The following is a 19597-nucleotide window of genomic DNA, read 5'->3' on the forward strand; positions in this document are numbered from 1 at the left end:
CGTCGCTAAAAAATTGGGGAAGGTTTAGGTGGATTGTTGGAGTTCATTTTTTCTCTCTTTTTTCCTAAAAAAGGTATTGGGGGTAAGATTAGCAGTCTCTTGGAGTTGCTCTTAGCCCTGGAATCTGGATTTAGTATTAGGTACCGGCAAATACCCGGTGTTTGGATGGCTTTGATATTAGGGAACGGAATCGAGCGCGAATACCAGAAAATATCCCGCCAGTCTTGCGCAAGCCCGCCCACGATTCCGAGCGCTCTAGCTCAGTATTCACTTGAATCGACGCCTTTTCCCTTCCCCCGCGTGTACCTCTTCATCTCTGCGAAAAACAAAATGCTCCCACTGAGGGGAACGAGCGGGAGCCGACCCCGGGATGCCGCCGCCGCCGCCGCAGGTACCTTCTCTCCATCACCTTCCCGCCTCCCCCACCGCATCCACCCCACCCGCCCACAGCCACCACCATCAGGTCCCTCACCGGCGCGGGCGACCACGTTGTCGCCCTCCGCGCACTCCGCTCCCTCCCGGCCATCCTCTCCACTCCGTTCCCTCCCGACCGTCCGCTCCCTTCCATCTGCTCCGCTCCGTTCCCTCCTGGTCGTCCACTCCCTCCCGTCTGCTCCCTGACAACCCATGATGCATCCCTAAGCCCCCTCTCTCATCTATGGCACTCCACTGTAGTACACAGAGAAACCCTAATGATGTATTACATTAATTTTTTAGATTGCTCTCCAAGCGTTAGTGCCTCTTCAGGTCAATTGATGAATTGAAGGTATGCGATTCTTAGTTGCTGTGTTATTGTTGTACGCCATGAAGTTTATGAATAATTTTTTTTTGCAAGCCGCATGTTGTTGTGTTGTTATGTTTAGAATTTTATTTCTTACAAGTGATGCATGTGCATTGTAGCTATACAATGTCAGATCTTGAATTGGTTTCTTATATAACTGAAGAAAATAAAAGAAGAAAGAGGAGGCGAATTATGTTGACAGAACTTTACTTTGAGTCAGTTGTTCTTGGGGTAGCATATCTTAGTTCACAGAGGGGACCAAGGAACTTAGGGTGCTTTAGTGATGATGAGCGCAAGCACAATATTAGGAAAGATTTGCTCAAAGAAATGTATGATGGATCTGAATTTACATGCTATGATAAGTTGCGTTTGACTAAAAGGAACTTCCATGATCTATGCACCATGTTGCGTGAGAGGTATGGTCTCCATGACAATGTATATGTGAGTGTGGAAGAAAAGGTTGCTATGTTCTTGCTAGTAGTTGGGCATGGTCTAAAAATGAGGTTGTTGCGTGGTGATTACAAGCGTTCTTTAGAGACCATCAGTAGACACTTTTCTGATGTGCTGACAGCCATTCTATCTCTAAGTGAGGAGTTCATTAAACTTCCTGAACCTTCTATTCAACCACCTGATGATTACACTTGGAAGTAGTTTGGTAATGCACTTGGAGCACTTGATGTGTCATGTTGATGTGTCTGTTCCTGTGGTTGACTAAGGGAGGTGCAGGAACAGAAAGCAACAAATCACTACTAACATGTTAGGTGTGGTTGATTGGAATATAAAGTTCTTGTATGTGCTACCTGGCTGGGAAGGTTCAGCCTCTGAAGAGTTCTACGTGATGCAATGTGTTGCCAAGATGGATTTGTTGTACCTAAGGGTACGACTCTTTGTCTTGGCATTTTTTTCTTTCATTTGATTGGTAGCTAACTCAGTTGCTTCACAATAGGGAAGTATTATTTAGTTGATGATGGTTATATCAATGGACCTGAATTTCTTGCTCCATTCAGATCCACTCGGTACCATTTGAAAGAGTGGGTTTCAAGTCAACAACAGCCAAAAACTCCCGAAGAGTTGTATAACTTGCATCATTCTCGTGCTAGAAATGTTGTAGAGAGAACTTTTGGTTGATGGAAGAAAAAATGGACTATTCTACGCACACAAAGTTTCTTTGACATAAAAGATCAGGTAACAATTGTAAATTTCAGCAGTGCATAGATAGTTTCTTTGACATAACAAAAATTTGAATGGCAATTTCTGACTACTAAATAACATTATTGTAGATTCGAATTATTAATGCTTCCTGTGTGTTACACAACTTTGCAAGGGATAGACAACATGTGATGGATGATTTATTATTGGAAGTAGTGGACGCTGAAGTAGCAACTATGCCAAATAAGCCTGTAGATGATGCTAACTTAATTAGAAATGTTCAAGTCACTAATGAATGGATCACCTTTAGGGAGCAGCTAGCTAATGACATGTTTGCTGAGTACCTTGTGCGGCATGGTGATGCCGAGATGGAGTAGGCCGTGTGGGTCATGTTTTGTGTGAAAGAATAGCTATCTTTTGTTGTGAACATCTAGTTGGTTGTGCCTTTTGTACATGCATCATCTGTGGTACTCTATGATATTACCTTACTCTAACTTATGTGGTATTTTGTGGATAGAACCATGGCTGCAGCAAAAGCAAAAAGGATTTACCTCACTTGGACAGATGAGATGGACAATGCATTGTTGGTTGTCCTTGTTGAGCATCACAACAATGGTGATCATGCCTAAAATGGATGGAAGCCACATGTCTACAATGCTGCTATAAAGAATGTACGTGAGAGGTGCAATGTGGAGATCACAAAGGACAATATAATAGCAAGGTGCAAGACTTTTGACAAGCATTATGAGATCATTAGCAAGATACTTTCTCAGAGTGGATTTGGTTGGGATTGGGAGAATAATAAGCTGTCAATTGATAGTGAAGATGTGTGGAATAGATATGTGGAGGTAAGGATATTTTCTCATCTGATTTTATTTTCTGGTTTGTTGTAGTTCTAATACTTGTTAAAGATGTAGGTCTTTAGATACTTTCTGGTTTGTCCTTTTCATAGAACTTGAATTTGGTCTATAAGCATCATGTTGTCCTTACACAAAATTTATGAAAAATGCTATGTTTTTTTTTGTTTTCTGTCACACTTCTGTCTCACTTTTGTAGTAACATGTGCATGTTATGCAGAGTAACAAGGCATCAGCTTGTTACAAGAACAAAGTAGTGAAGAATTGGGATGCACTTAGCACTATTTACTCATCTGATCATGCCAATGGGGAAGGAGCCAAGACTGGTGCTGAAAGTGCTCAAGATTCACTTGAACAAGCTGATGATGTATCCCCGAAGTTGCCCCAAAAGAGGCAGCGAACTGGTGATGTAATTCTATGCATGCTTGGAGATATGAAGACCTCATTCAAAGATGCTTTGAAGTCAACTGAGCCATTACCGCTGCCCCATGTCACCCCTGCTGTTGAAATCTTTGCTGCACTTCAAATGATACAAGATTTTGCTAGGTGTGACATGCTGAAATCTTATGGGAAGCTAATCCTTAATGAGCATTTATTCCAAGCGCTTATGGATCTTCCTATGGCCACGAGGAAGGAATGGCTCTTGATGTTGAACAAGAAGGATGGCAATTGAGGGACTTCATGTCAACTTGTTGCCATGTAATGCTTAAGAACATGTTATCCTAATTAGGAGCTTCTGTTATGATAGGCAAAAACATGTCTTGTGTGATTGTCGACCTATTTAGTATGTTGTAATCTTCTATGGGTACTTCGAAGCTACTGATCTCATATTATTTGCTATATAATGGCTGCTATGTTCATGTGCTTTCATTTTTTTTGTGACTTTTTCATACCTCTCTAGCTATTGATCATTTTTAATAAAGTTTTGTATATATCCAAATAAAGTGATACATAATACTTCCAATATATCCACAATTTATGGAGAGTACATTCTCATACATGTAAAATATTGTGTACTGTCTAGACTCTTCAAAACATAAAATTCAATAGTTTGTACATCCAAACAAGAATTGGAATTGGCTGCTACCCTTAGATTCTAACTACCAATTACATACACATCCAAACAACAACATTGGCATTGCACGCCATTTCCATTTCCACTCAGATTTGGTATTCCTACCCCAATACAATTCCTTCACCTCAATACCAACATCCAAATGAAGCCTTATATAAATTATTATTATGATGCTGGGACAACAAAATCAAAGTTTTACCATGCTATCTAGGAAGGAAAGGAAATGAAGTATCGCAAACGCAAACCTTACTGTGCTTGAACCAATAGCAATGCCCTTCCAGTTTGCATTGCAAGGCATGCACAGACCATATGAAGAGCCTTGGTTTTGTCTTTTAGAAAACCAATGTTTTACGCGTCCAGTTTGAGGGAGAAATGAACTCTCATAACTCAAACACGAGAATGGAGACATTAGGTTAACTCCAACCTTTTTTTGGATGTAGTTAATTCCAATCTTAATTTGTCATCTTAAACCAATTAGGTTTGAGGATACTCAATCCCCGCGTCTTCACATTCTACATTTGGTCTAATTCTATCTCCATTTGAAATATAAGTATGTATATTTTGTATAATTTTTTCAAGATAAATTGTTCTGAATTTTTTTAGAAAACAAATAGTTCTGACCTTTTATATCTTTGATGTATACAATCTTTGTTTGCTGTTACATTATCATATTGTCCCATGGCTCATCTTGGAATGGTTTATAGCATAATAATATGTAGTAGTTAATCAACCTGTGGATAATAGATCTTTTTTCCCTTTGAACTAAACTATCTTCACTTGCTCGTTAGCATTTACAAGCAAAAAACTCATTATTAACGTACTTAATTATGGCACAATCCTAGTGACTTTCGACAACCTTCGACTCCCAACTAAATTTTATATGATCAATTTTAATCTTTAATTTAATGAAAGTGCTGTCAAGTATTTCCCTTTTTTTTTGGAAAATGCTACACATATGACTGTCCTGTCCATTCCAACTTGATCACGACACCCCTACGTGAACTGGAAGCGCCATGTGGACCTAGCTTTGTGTTTTTTACAAAGTCATATGTGAGTAGGTGGAATTGGAGCATCTCCAACATATTACTCATATTTCTTCACAATACCAAAAATCTATCATTTTGGTAATGGATGAGCTCCAGTAGACTACCAATCCAATCACCAATACCAATTTTTTTTAAGATTACCATAAACTCAACTTCTCTCACCTAAAATAGGTGAATGCAACACATCCCCCAATCGATAGTTATTTTTCACGCGTTGTTGCAACGACCTCGCTTTGGCCACCGATGCGGTCATCTCCAGCGGGACAGCTTGCCATCACTACCACCATGGCCCACCCGCACCACTACAATGCATCATGCGCCACCGTGGCACCCGCGCCGACCCACATGCATCGCCTCCTCGCCCGTACCGCGACTAGCCTAGGCCGCCGCTGTGGCCCCTGCTTGTGACCCACGTGTGCCACCGATGTTGCCCCTATCGCGATCCGCACTCTCCACCCCCGCCCCGTTGTGCCCACCCGTGCCCGGCCATTAGCCCGTTGCCATTGCCATGGTTTGCCCGTACTGCCGCCGTAAGATGAAGAGGTGGAGGCGTGCTGGAGTGAAGGGGAGAAGGGAGAGGATAACAGAGAGATAGAGGAGGGATTAAACCCACCGACATGTGGGACCCACAGCTAGGGGAGATGTTGGAGATGGAATTTTTGATAGTCTGCTGTAGTAGTCATCACCAAAAATGCAAAAATAAAACAGTATTGGTGAGGGGGAGAGAAATAGTTTTGCGTATAGGGTATAAGTAATACGCTGGAGATGATCTTAGTAGTGTGCCCATTATTTTGTAGACAAAACAAGGTAAAGCAAAAATTTACGTGAAGATAAAGATTTTCATGTGGTTGATTGTTCATAGTGCATTTTTTATTAAAGATGATTTGATTCAAAGGAAGTGGTAGCACTTAGTACACATGCATTTTTTTTGTAATGAAGAAGAGACTACACAACACATATTCTTTGGTTGCATCTTTGTCAAAAAGAAATTGTGGAGCTCGAATGGTTTCGCCATATGGCTTTGTCAACACCAATTGCCACCGGAATCATGTGGCCAATAGATTACTGAGATACTATTTTTGTTTCCCAATGGAAAACAATATTATATGGTGGGTTTGGTTGCATCGTGAAAATTGTGAAACAAGGTTTGTTTTGACAAGGAAACCTGTAAAGTCCACCAAGAGAACCTTTCTACATTCCTTCAAATACCAAGTTTTGAAATCTAAGGGCCGCAAAAGGCTCGCACGTAGGAGATTCATAGATTAAAAATACATATAGGTGTTTTCTAGTCCAAAAATGGCTATGTTTTATATATTTGTAGAAAAAATTGCAACCATTGTTGGAGATTTGACTAAATAGAAAAGCCTATTTGAAGACCCTAAACCATCCATACTTATTTTGATTTTTGAAGATCCCACGCCATCCATACTTATTTTGATTTCTTGATGTTCGTTATGCATTTTTAACCATGAGAAAAGAAATATATTGTATTCTTTTATTCACTAAAACTCTTCAACTAATTTTCTTGAAAAATATATACATTAGTTAAAATGTACGCAACCTCAAATATCCACTTACATATGCAAATCCATGAAAGCATCCATTCTCAAGCAAAACAAACCATTTATTCAATAACATTGAAGATTTCAAAGGCATTGCAGGGATGTAAGGATTGAACTCAAGAAACAAACTTCAAGAGTTAGGTCCTCAATGCACCCATACATGCATAAGTCCCTACGAGGTTTGACTGGACGACCTAATCCTCATTCATTTGCCAAATGACAAGCTAGCTATCTAGCAAATTTAACTTATCACAAATGACATAACCATTGCAACAATTCTTGTATCACCTAGTACCAAGGGAAGTTCAAGTCACCAAGATTACTTCCTGCATCATCGCCATTAGAGATTCCTCCAGCAGAAGAAGCCTCAGGCGTAACTCTAAGACAGCCATCACCTTGTTGCGGAGTAGATAAATCAAACCCCTTGATGTGAGCACCACCGGTTTGGCCTCCATTACCGCTGGTGTTTCCCAACTCAAAATCTAGTTCATAGGTTGAGCTAGCATTTGCATAGTTTTGAGGTGGATGCAGAGAGTTATAATTCTGTGCATTGGAAGGAAGTTGTTGGGGCACTAGATCCATTGGGGATGAAAACTGCGGTGACAGTGATAGAGGTGATGAATCATTTGATGGTGGAGTTTGCAGTGATGGTGGTTGGGATGGTGGTGAAGGTGATATAGGAGAGAATGAGAGTGGGTATGATTTTTTACCACTGATGTCTAGGCCACGAATATTATATTTGAAAGGGTAGGCTTCCTTAGACGTTGGTGCTTGGAGTCGAACAATGGAAGGAGCCAATGGCACTAAAGGACGATGTTGCAGTTTTGGTTGTACCTGTTGTGATGGAAACATCACAGAATATGAACATGAGGAGCCTAACCTTGCTAGCACTTGATGGGATGAGGATGATCCTTGGTGCTGGAAGGATGCTTGCAAAGGTGCCCATGGAGAATACGTTGGTGGTGTAACTTGTGGATGCATTGAGCGCCACCAACTAGGTTGCAATAGTGATGAATCTCTTAGCCGACCATCGGCTTCTACATTGTTATCATGTAGCAAGGTTGTCAAGCGTTCATCAGTCTCTTGCTTGATCCGTGAGAGCTCACGATACATCTCATATAGCTCAGTGGCATCAAGATCATCTTCCTTACCATAAACATACTTGGTCATCCTTGAGGTCTCCTGGATCTCCTTGGTCCATGCGATGTTCTCCTTCTTCCTCTTGTCCTCCATAGCCTTGTCTTTCTCCAGCTGGAACATTTCATTTTGTAAGTTGGTGATTTTAACCTTCTGTTCTTCACTGGTGTCGAACTCAGTTGGCATATCCCCTGAAAGGAAAGCATCAACAATTGGGCTAGCATCTGGGGTGCCGAAAGAGGAAAACCTCTCATTTATGGACTCTAGCACCACAGCAACCCTCGTTCCCGTAAGGGTGGAGAGGTCAGAAGCGGCCTTGAAAATCCCGTATCGTCGCTTGAAGAATGTGAGACTACGGTCTCTATCATCCTCAATGAATCTCACTCCTGACCTCCTACTTCTCCTTGGCATCCTGAAATGGAGAAATGAAAGCTACTACAATGAATATATGAGTAGGCTAAGGAATGTATTTCTTGCTAGAGCAATTGTGTTTTGGTGAGGATGAAGATGCGCACCCCTTGCCTTTATATAGAAGAAATTTAGATACATAGGGAATCAAATCTCATGAGATTTCAAAATGTGAACACATTTCATGTAGAATTCTTACCTCAAGTCACTGAACACTAGGTCATTCTTTTGCACGGAAAAAATAGGCCCACTTGTCTGTGACCATTAGAAAGCTTGTAAATAAAATTGTGGGTAAACTACTGGATTCTTATTAATTGAAATAGCTGTGTACATCTGTTAGCCAATTATTAGTCAAATATTTATTGATTTTTAAAGAAAAAGGCATCTATTTAATGGGATCCTTTAACTATCACATTACCATTTTAAGCAAGTATTGATTAACATCCCTTTTTGTATCCAGCTAAGCTTATCCTACCAATATAAAATATTGTAAATATTCTTGGCATTTATTAGTGATCAAACAAATCTTAGTATAAATTGACCATTAGTTAATAAATCATTTAAATCCAATCTTTTGCATTACCTTTTTGCTATAAAAAATATATCTCAATCATTGGAATCATAATGGTTAATGTGATCTGTCAAACTATTGGATGCATAATAACATACTAAAAGTACCAGCTTCTAGATATCTCGGCATCAATTGCCAAAGACAAGGGGGTCCGCCCCTCACCATATAAGTGTGCCGACACGAGATGCACACAATATATCTACCACAATTTGACCATATTTTTTCACATAAAGTATTCCAAGTTTATCAAATCTAGAACAAACCCGATAATTGAATATTGTTAACAAGTTTCATACAGTCTATCATATCCTCAAAATTATAATAGTAGCTAGTTATAGTTGATCAGTTTCTTGATCATCTCACCACGGTGCTTATCTCCCCTCACCATTAAGCTATTTCATCAACTCATGATGCTAGCTCACCAACAAACTAACAATATTTGAGAGATGATGCACTTTTGTAAGACTTTGTTAATGCAATTTCCTCTATATTAGTAAATCAAATTCTAAAAATCTGTTGCTTACATCAAACAAAGTTAAAAGGACATGGTCAATTTGTGAAATATTTCTCCTAACTCAACCTTCCTCGTCACATCATTGGCACACTTAGGGCTTGTCCAAGGGAGCTCATGCTCCACGACTCCCTACAATAGATTTTGTAGTCTAAAATAGATTAATGTGCTCAATTTTTTTTTGTCTAATTTGAATCAAATAACTAGATAAGTCTCTCAAACACCAGCTACATGAGTTTGTGCAGCTAGGTATATTCATCTCCAAAAAATCTTGAAACTTAAGCTCTTACAAATAAGCTCTTCTGTTGGTGCCAACCAGTGATGCCAGGCGTTAGACCGCAAGAGCACATTTTGTTACAATTTTGCATTTTGAGATTGCTTGTAATGATGGTAACTCGGAGTCCATTTGCACCATGATTGCATATGCTCCACTAGATATTATCATCTCATTCTTACTTTGGACATATTCATGTGGAACACTTCAATCCACCAAAACTCATGGAAATTATTAGTTTAAAGATAATAACTCATATAACAATATGTATACCCTATTTATTCACCGAAAGATTGGTGGTTGAAATTTTGAAATAACGGTCGTCAACAGGTATTTGGGGGTCCATCACCTCAAAGGAAAACCAAATCGAAGACACGAGAATTGTTTCATCAAAGTTCAGGTTCACCACCATGAACTCTACATCTCCATTGAATAGCTTTTAGGATACGAGTCTCTCTTTCAACCCCCTCCTTTTATTCGAGTCTCTTTCAGCCACGTTCGTCAATTCCACTAGAAAATCTTTTCCCTTGCAGAGGCAAGATCGCAACCTACACAAACTTGCTCATGACTCACCGCAAGGTTGGGAGCCTATCGGCAATGCTTATCCATCTAGGAGGCTTCACCTCCAAGAGTAACACATGCTTCATGAGTTGCTTGACGCCACCCACAAATGCTCAAGGCTATATAGTGCTCTATTGTGCTCACACACAATCTCTCTCTCCCCCCTTCCCCTCCCCCTCTCTCCCTCCCTCTCCCAAACTTAAAGATTTCACTCAAATTGCACAAGTATCAAAAAAGAAAGGTTGGTGAGAGCTTCTCCAGCCTCTAGGTTGTCTCAAAGTCGTACATGACCAGCAATCCTCAATATAGAGGGCCAAGAGGTAAAAATACCGAACTCCAAGGAAACTAGCTGTTAGAAGTTAGCAGCTCACGATATTAATGAGCCGAGCAGTGCACTAGGTCAGCAAGCCAAACAGTGAACTAGTGAAAAGCCAACGCACGCTTTAAGCCTAGCATCATATACAATCCTCTAGGCCTAGGCCTCCGGCGCTCCATCCCTTCCTTCTAACCTTATCCATTCGCATCACGCACGCTCAGCTGCTCGCAAGTGGCCTCTTGTGTCCTCTCACATCTTGACTCCCTCTCCCTTTCATGCACTACCACCCACAACTCTCCACCAATGCCTGCCCAGCTCAGCTGCAAGTAGCCAACCTCGTCTGTCCCTCCATCTCTGCTTGGCTCTCGCATGCTTGCTCGGTCGCTCCCTCTGTCTGGAAGTTTATGGTGGAGGATGAGGAGGCGCACCAACTTCTGCTGCTACCCATTAGGATGCAACATATCAATTTTATTTAATTCTTTAGTTCTTTATTTGGACTAGATTTTGCTTGATACAACCGCTACTCTTTATTTTTGTTTGATTTAAGGTTTAACTTGAAGTGATTTTGCATGATTCAGTAGTATTGCTTTGATTGCAATTGCAATCTTGTTTAATTTGTCTTTTCGTTTGAACTCATGTATTTTGCCAAAGCTTGTGAGCTAACGAGCAGCTTGAGGGAGCTATCAGTTGGTGCTCATTAATGACATACTTTTACCCCTATTTATCCTTAATAATGGCATGGATTTAATATCATAACTATTGATCATTCTCAATAATCGGGCAGTTTTCGCATATGCATTGTATTTTGGAGGACATTCTATTTTGGATGAGGCCTACAACCAACGACAACCCAAAGAAAGATGAAGGCTAAAGGAACTAAAAAGGCCATAGGCCGATCTGCCTATGGAGCCCAAACTGATCGGCCTAGGGGGTCCATGGCGCCTATTCATACTCATCTTCGACGAGCATTCCTCCAGGAAGATTTAAGGGCTAAGTTTCTGAAGATATGGTAAGTTGATCTCAAAATCAAGATAAAGCAAGTGAAGATTTGGTAGGTTATCAAGAACCATTCATATCCCGAGGTTATCGTTGAGCCAGGCCCACATACAAGTGAAAAGAAGCCTCCAGAACATCAGAGAAGACATGGGAATGAAGGGAGGCACAATAGGCCAAAAGGAAGGGCCAGGTCGATTGGCCTGTACCGAATTAGGCCGATCGTCTGGGCCATTCCTGTACCCCCCTTGACTTCCTATTTGAGCCACAACCTCCTCACACTATAAATGCCCCCATTCTCCATCACCACGAGCATCCATTCAATGCATTCATCACCTAGTAGCAGAGAAGCAGAGGAGTCTGAGGGACACCATTCTGGAGAGCCGAGGGCCGTGCAATTTTCTAGTGGATTAGCTTAGGTAAACCCTAGTTGACGTGGTAATCCTGCGAGGAAGATCCACGTCGGAGTTCTGGAGCTAGGCTCAACAGATCAAGGTAGGATCCCGATGGAGATCTAGTGATGTACAATCATTCATGGTGAAGTAATAGATGTGTTCCAATTCTTCAGCGATCAAAGTGCCTCCTTCTATGATTTCATGCTTTATCGGGTTTGCTTGTTTTCAACCTATGATCAATGATAGATTGCATGGGGTGTTTATGTGGTCATGGTGAATAGATTTGCATGACTAATCTACCAATGAGCATGACAAGTTTTTTATGTTCGTATCCTTAATCTGCCAACGCTGATAGGGGGATCATGACAAGATCTGCTTCTGTTTAAGGTGGGGTTTTCGAGAGTATGAATGGAGGAGTAGATTTAAAGAGGCTTTGAATAAGAATCACATCTATCTTACTTTGCTATCTTGCTCAGAATTACTTCATATATATAGTCTAGGTTGCTCTAGATTGATTATCTCTTGCTCATATCTCCTATTTGTATGTATATGCTATTAGATCTGAATCCTTTATAAACTTGAATCATGTTGACAATACTAGTTGAAATAGTTCTTGTATTATAACTTTCACGGATTGATAAACCTTGGCGGTATACTTTGAGGGAAGAGCTACAACTGATCCGTGCGCTTGCAGTTCAAACTGGTGTGCTAACTGTCACCAGCATTGCCAAGCTGAGCTGAGAAGCCTTTATAGCTTGTTATCTTAACGAGGTGGAATGAGCCAAGACGAGCCGAGTCGACTCGTTATCTAGCCCTAAACCCAACAGAAACCGTTCATGCCGTCTTTGGCCACGTCAGGCAGTCAGCACACTCGAGGGTTCTCTCAAGGCTATCTCACATAGATCAACAATGAGTAGTTTTGGTGTTATTATTGAATCAATATTTCATCCCTCTTAACAGTACAACATATCTATACTCAATGTTAAATTTGCACAACATTTTATCCATTTGGTTGACAGTACAACATATCTATACTCAAGGTTAAATTTGCACAACATTTTATCCATTTTGGCTTATATGTCTTTATCTATGCAATACTTGATCATTATCAACTTGAGGGATTTCATCATCGTATATCCATTGAGCACATCTACCTTGAGCTAATGAGTTAGGATTTTCCATCATATATGATCAATACTGCATCTATATCCATAATCTACTCCATCATATGATCCAATAAATATTAGATGCATTGCATTCCTCCACTTCATAAGATATGATTGACACCTCAAAGTTTACTCAAGTACTAGCCCTTCACCCTAGCAAAAGAGTCCATGGCCCAAGTCGTCGCTTGACCTATCTTTGCTTAAACTTGGACTTATGTAGACGTGGGGCCCACATGTAGATCTTACCGGCTAATTTGCACAAAGTAGCTGGCCATAATTGTGAGTCATATCTAACACATTTCATTCAGTTTGCTAAAATTTTAAGATGTGAACGTCATGTTTCATTTCTATGATCTAGCTCTTGACGTGGTACGCATATGAATCTAGGCACACTTTGGGGGTGGAAAAGTGGTATACAGATATCTAAATTGGTATCCACTAAAACATGATATATGGATATGTGTATCCGCATTCGTTTCTAATGTGGTAGCTTAAGTGGATACATTCGAATTTGTTTTTCACTATCCGAATTTGTATTTGTATTCGAAATAAATGTGGATGTGGATGGATATCCGATATTATTTGCATTTGTATACCATAATCACTTCTCTAAATCATATAATAAATATTTATTGTGATTTAGTTTTTAAACTAATATATTTGTTGATTTTGAATTACTTCAAATAATTTATTTTATTATTGTTAAATATTTATATAAGCTTTATTTAATTTTTAATATTTATTAATTGTTGACGGCAATTAGCACGCTAGTTTTAACCACATCTGCACGAATCAGTTATAACTTTCCCTCAGAGTACTCCCCCAAGGTTTATCAATTCGTGGAACTTATAGCATAAGATCTATTTCAAGTATCATTGTTAGTATTAACTTGGTGTTTATGAGAGATTCAGATCCAATCTACTAAGCATGTATAGACATATAACAGATGGAGTAAAGGCAATCAATCTAGAGCAATCTAGACTATGCATATGTTGTAATTCTGAGCATGGATAGCAAAGAAACACATATATGATCCTAATAAAATGTATCTTTAAATCTAAACCTCCGGTCCGACTCCCGAAACCCCCTGTCTTACACAAGAAAGATCTCATAACGATCCCCTCTATCAGCATATGTAGACTAAGAGCACGATCAAAAGAATATGTTATACTCATCGGTAGATCAGGCATGCAAATCCGATCACCATGATCACAAGAACATCATAAGCAATCTATCATCGATCATAGATTGAAAAGCAAGCAAACCCGAGAGAGTATAAAACCATAGAAGGAGATAGCTAGATTGCTAAAAACAAGAACATATCTATTTACTTCACCGTGAATGATTGTACGTCACAAGATCACCACCAGGATCCTAACTTGATCTTGATGACTCCTAGCTCCAAAACTCCAGCGTGATCTTCCTTGCAGGGTGATCACGCCGTCAAAGGTTCAGCTACGCTAACCCCTGACAGCTGCACGGCCCTCTGCTCTCTGGAGAGGTGTCCCTCAAGCTCCTTCTGCTTCTTTGTTGCTTCATGTCGAGTACGTCATCTTGGATATGGGGCTTGGTGGTTTTTCGGCATATTTATAGTTTGGAGAGCACGTGGCAAAAATTAGAAGGCGAGGGGACGAAGGAAAACCCCAGGCCGATCAGCCTGGGAGGGTTCAGGCCGATCGGCTTGGGCCCCAAGTCTTGTTGGATGCTCTGAAGTCTTATTTTCACTTGCATGTGGGCTTGGCACGTCGGTAGCTTCGAGATGAGATTGATTTTTAATAATTTTCCAAATCTCCACTTGATCCTCTTTGATTCCTCTTTGATCCTGAAGTGATCCTTGCCATATCTTCACAAACTTAGCCCTCAAGTAATCTCGGAGGAGTGCTTGCTAAAAAGGAGCGTCGGAGAAGGCTAGAAGACCCCTGACCGATCAGTTTAGGCTTCACCAGACCGATCAGCCTGTGCTCTTTCTGAGCTCGCTGGTCTTCGTCTTTAACAGGTTCGTTACTCGTTCAAGGCATTATCTAAAAATATACTTTTAGGTCCAATTTCTTGCAAAAACAAAATATCCCTAAAATATATTGCGCATGTGAAAATGACCGGTTTATTAGGTGTGATCAATAGTTTAGGTATAAATTCATGTTATTATTGAAGATAAACAAGGTAAAAGTGTGTCAATAACGAGCGTCAATATTAATTTACTACAATAGTTTTATAAAAATATTTTAAATGAATAATCTCTTTCTAAATGTGTTATATTTGATTCATACATATTTTTGTACGTGTAATGATGATTGTGTTCTTCTAAAAATATTAATAAAAGAAATGGATACTTGCCAATTGCTATCATCGAAATTAAGTGGATATCCGAATATATATCAAATTCCAAGCTATCCGTTTTGCATTCGCATTCAACAACATTCAAATCCGAATTCATATTCGAATAAAAATGTGGTAAAAAGTGCTATCCGAATTCGATTCCATCTAAATCCTATTGATTTCCATCCCTAGCCACACTAATATGCTCGAAGTAGCTAGCCAATGTAGTGAGCCATCTCCAACAAATTTCGATTAATTTCATTGGAATTTTAAAGTGTGAACGCGAGGTTTTGATTCTAGGTCCAGTTCTTAACGTGGGCTCACATGTGAATCTAGCCACACTAATATAAATGGAGTAGCAGTTTATCATACTGAGCTATCTCTAATAAATTTCAACTAATTTTACTGAAATTGTAAGGTATGAATGTGAGATTTAAATTTTAAGATCCGACCCTTGATCTTGACTTATGCAAATTACTTATACTAAATTTCTATTATTGGATCTTTTGGATGGACTTGGACTGAAAAGAAGTTGGATTGGACATTAGCCATTTTACATTAGGATTGGATTGTATATGGATTATTTTTCTTGGATTTTAATTGGATTTCTTTATATTGGATATGGATTTCAATCCATTCCTACCTCTACTCAAGCTTGCAGGGATGGCATATATTTGCACGGCAACGAGGAGCGACACGCTTGATCATGGAGACGGACTGTGAAGCATTAGGCAAGCTATGGAACAGCAAGAACTTGCAACGATAAGCAGCTGCAGTCATCATCAACGAAATCAAGGAGCTTAGCTTTAGTTTTAGTGCTTTTATTTTTCGTTTTTCAGTGAGTCTTGTAATCAAGTAGCTCATGGTTGTGTTAAACTGGTAACAGTAACCGTCGATGCCCTAAAAAAAAAAACAGTCACCGTTGCGTGAGACAGAAAAAAAAGAGAGAGAAGAGGGAAGAAAACCAAAAGAGTGGCCCCGGGCCATGTTTGACTAACCAAACTGCTTGCTGCGGTAGTCGCGTCTGCGTGCCGCCCGCGAGCCCGAACCAGGCTCCGGCCCCGACCCCGCACCAGAATCCTTCCCCGCACCTTCTTCCTTCTCCCCTCCGTCTCCTCTTCTGGTTCGACCGACGACCGGACTCGCTGCTCCGCCACGCCGCATTCGGATCCGGCCCAGCCGCTCCCGATCCCGCCGTCTCCCCTTCACCGCTCGGCACGATCCGCCACGCCCACGACCGGTTCGCGGCCGAGCACCCTCCGGCGCTTCTGCGGCCGGCGCCATGGCGAGCGGCGGCTACGGCGAGCAGGCGCCGGCGCCGGCGGAGGCTGAGCCGCTGGAGATCGTGCTGTTCCAGGTCGCCGAGTGCTACGTCTACCTGGTGCGCCCCCACGCCCTTCGCGTTCCATTTCGTGGACAGTTTAGCGTAGCAGTGCCCTGTGTTGTGCCCATGCCAGCCCATTCTCTGCACGTTTGAGCGGCGTCGTTCATCTGAAACATGCTAATTCTATTGTTGGTCTATGCGCAGATACCTCCGAGGAAGACGGCTGCCTCCTACAGGTACACTTCTCGGGCTCGCCAAAGGATGTGGTTGCGGACTTTAGGAGTTGTATAATAATGTAGTTCTTCCTGTCTGGGTCAGTAAAGTAGACACAATTAGGAGTTCCTGTCCGTGCATGAGCTAGATCGATCCTAAAAGTTTGAATTAGCTAAGGGTTGCCACGTTTCACCGATTCTTGGTTGCTTCTATTTGTTCAGAGGCCCTGTGAGCCATTCATTTCACAATCGGGATTGTTCCTTTCTGACTTAGTATAAATTGGGATATTGGGATACATTTGTTGTTCCATGGGAATAATTGATTGCGCTGGTGGTAAAATCCAGGGCGGATGAGTGGAACGTCAACAAATGGGCATGGGAAGGGGCACTTAAGGTTGTCAGCAAGGGTGAGGAATGCATCATCAAATTGGAAGATAAGAACACAGGTACAGTAGCCATTTACTCATGTTAGTGCTTTTTCCTTTGTTTTTTTCGCTTGCAGTATTAATTCTGTGAATGTGTTCCAGGGGAGCTGTATGCTAGGGCATTTCTCAGAGAGGGTGAGCAACATCCGGTGGAACCTGTAATTGACAGCAGCAGGTCTGTATCTAGTGCTGCCACAAAATATAGTCTAATAACCTACAATGAAGTACATGCCTTTGTATTTCCCAGTGTCCATAAATAAACTACTTGAAGACTGAATAAGCAGAACCTGAAATGATTCTTGCTGCTCAAATATTTCTCTTGCAGATATTTTGTACTCCGCGTTGAAGAGAATATAGGTGATGACTGTCTCTTTCTTGGGTTCTATGATATTCCTTGTGCTTTAATGTTTTATTTAGTGTTGAGTTGATGATCATAGCATTTGGTACTTAACTTGAAGCGGTGTGGTCAATGCAGTACTAAATTGGGTAATATACTGGAAACATAACAAACCTTACTGTGAACTGCAGATGGGCGTCAGCGTCATGCTTTCATAGGTTTAGGCTTCCGCGAAAGACCTGAAGCATATGACTTCCAAGCTGCTCTACATGATCATATGAAGTATCCTTCTGTTCATTTGAAACATGATATGCCTATCATAAAAAAGCACACGATTTCCCCCCCTGTGCAATTCTCAATGACTAATAGTTATATGTGGAATTCTATTTGATATGGCATTTACCATTGATTTCGATTAGCCATAATACATGGTAGATTGTTGTCTCAGATCTTTCAGCATCAAATTATTGATCCTCTACCCATGCAGTCAGATCTTAGTTTAGTTGGCAAGTGTCAGGCTAGTACTCATCTTTACTCGAGTTCTGATTCCTGTTTTGGTCTGGGTCTAGCAGATCCTGACAGCAACTGTGTTTTAATATGAGCTTTATGAAATATTGCTGTATTTTCCGCAAGGAATTCATTTCGTTTTCCTTGATTATAATAGTGTGATCATGCTTCAAATATCTTCTTTATATAATGCACTAAGTTTCCTGTATGATTTGTTCGTCTCTTACATTATCAAAGATATCTAAACAAGAAGAAGGCCGCTGAAGAGATGGTTCAGCACTATGAGAAGCAATCGTCAGTGGATTACAGCCTCAAAGAAGGGGAAACTTTGGTTCTTCAGCTTAAAAGTGTAAGTTATCATCCAAATATTTTACTGGAAGAAAATGAATCAGAGACCCTGTTGATGAGAGATCGTTTCTAAGGTCTGCATAACTAGAATATAGGATTTTGCTCTGTAGTTGTACCCTAGGTTGTTGAAGCAATGACATGTTCATTGGAAGGATAGCTATAAACAGCTGGATCATGGAATCCTTGTCAATCTATAAGTGTCTAAATAACCTGATCAATCTAAGATTCTAAGCCATGTTGACCTAGACTATTTCAATGTAAAATATACAGCCAGTTCTAAACCGAATCTCAGTTCTGTTTATGCATAGTTTCCATCGAGATTTCTCTTATGGCATTTGAGCTGCAAATCCCTTTGCATATCCATAAACATGTTAGTTTGAGGCTCTGAGCTACTCTTGCATAGGAACCTTTAAAAATTGAGCCCTACTGTACTGCATTGAAGGGTATTTGCAGTGCTGCCGAATTTTGCATAAATAAAGTGTTTGTAGCATGTGCCTGTATCCCTTTTTGCTCAATTTTTATAGCAATATTTGTCTTTGATTTTTCTGAGTGTCTGGATTTGCTTTTGTTCTGTGCAGAAAGAAACCGGCACCAAGACAAAATCAGCATTTTTTGAGCAAGGCCTAAACAAACTCTCATTGAGTGAAAAGACAAACTCCAAGGAGGCCCCTGTCTCCCTTAAACTACCCCCACCTCCACCTTCACCCGTCTCTCCAACGGATTCTGGAGTAGCCGCTTCCCCCTTCAAAGCAGAATTTCCTCCACAAGAACCTGCTGCTGAACCCACCAGCACAACCAGCGGTATCCCCGCCAAAACCGAACTTTCTCCTGAGCAACCAGCTGCTGCTGAGAAGGTCGAGCAAGAAACCGTCGATGAAGATTTTGGGGACTTCCAGGCTGCCGGGTGATGTATCTTTGTATTTTGTACATACAACATGTTACTCAGACTGCCTTTTATTTTTATTTTGCCCACTTTCAATCAGCTGTGACTTTTGCCGGCACTCGTGTTGATGTATAGAGAGCTACTGTACCATCTCATAAGCTATACAAACCTTGTACCTTTCAGTAGCTGCCAGAAACATTTTTACCCAAAGGTTACCGATTTTGTTTCCAAATCCGATGAGAGTTCAGGAAGCAATTCGGACTCCCAAGCGATTCCGACCTCGGCTCGGTACGTATTCGGGCTCTATAAAAATCCACCAGCCAGCCCAACATCATCGTCTCGGCTGTTCCTCCGAGATGGAGCGCCTGTCCGTCGACGGAGACGGCGCCGCCGGCCGCGAGGAAGAGAAGAAGCGGAGGGCCTGCGCCTGTCTCCGTGGGCTC

At 40.9% G+C, this 19597-nt stretch overlaps 2 protein-coding genes across 2 annotated transcripts; one reads left to right on the top strand and one right to left on the bottom strand.

Moving 5' to 3' along the window:
• Positions 1 to 7273: 7273 nt before the first annotated feature.
• Positions 7274 to 8018, bottom strand: LOC117856395 (agamous-like MADS-box protein AGL28). The gene is made up of 2 exons (XM_072293995.1): positions 7426 to 8018; positions 7274 to 7304 (listed from the first exon to the last, which is right to left on the bottom strand). The coding sequence occupies exons 1-2, from the start codon at positions 8016 to 8018 to the stop codon at positions 7274 to 7276; spliced, it is 624 nt and encodes a 207-aa protein (XP_072150096.1).
• An 8125-nt stretch (positions 8019 to 16143) lies between these two features.
• LOC117856528 (uncharacterized protein At1g03900) lies at positions 16144 to 19339 on the top strand. The gene is made up of 8 exons (XM_034738871.2): positions 16144 to 16499; positions 16647 to 16678; positions 17000 to 17100; positions 17182 to 17254; positions 17405 to 17436; positions 17608 to 17698; positions 18161 to 18272; positions 18850 to 19339. The coding sequence occupies exons 1-8, from the start codon at positions 16401 to 16403 to the stop codon at positions 19177 to 19179; spliced, it is 870 nt and encodes a 289-aa protein (XP_034594762.1). The 5' UTR covers positions 16144 to 16400; the 3' UTR covers positions 19180 to 19339.
• Positions 19340 to 19597: the final 258 nt, after the last annotated feature.

This window comes from Setaria viridis, chromosome 5 (genome assembly GCF_005286985.2).
Source record: "Setaria viridis chromosome 5, Setaria_viridis_v4.0, whole genome shotgun sequence".
Taxonomy (NCBI): domain Eukaryota; kingdom Viridiplantae; phylum Streptophyta; class Magnoliopsida; order Poales; family Poaceae; genus Setaria; species Setaria viridis.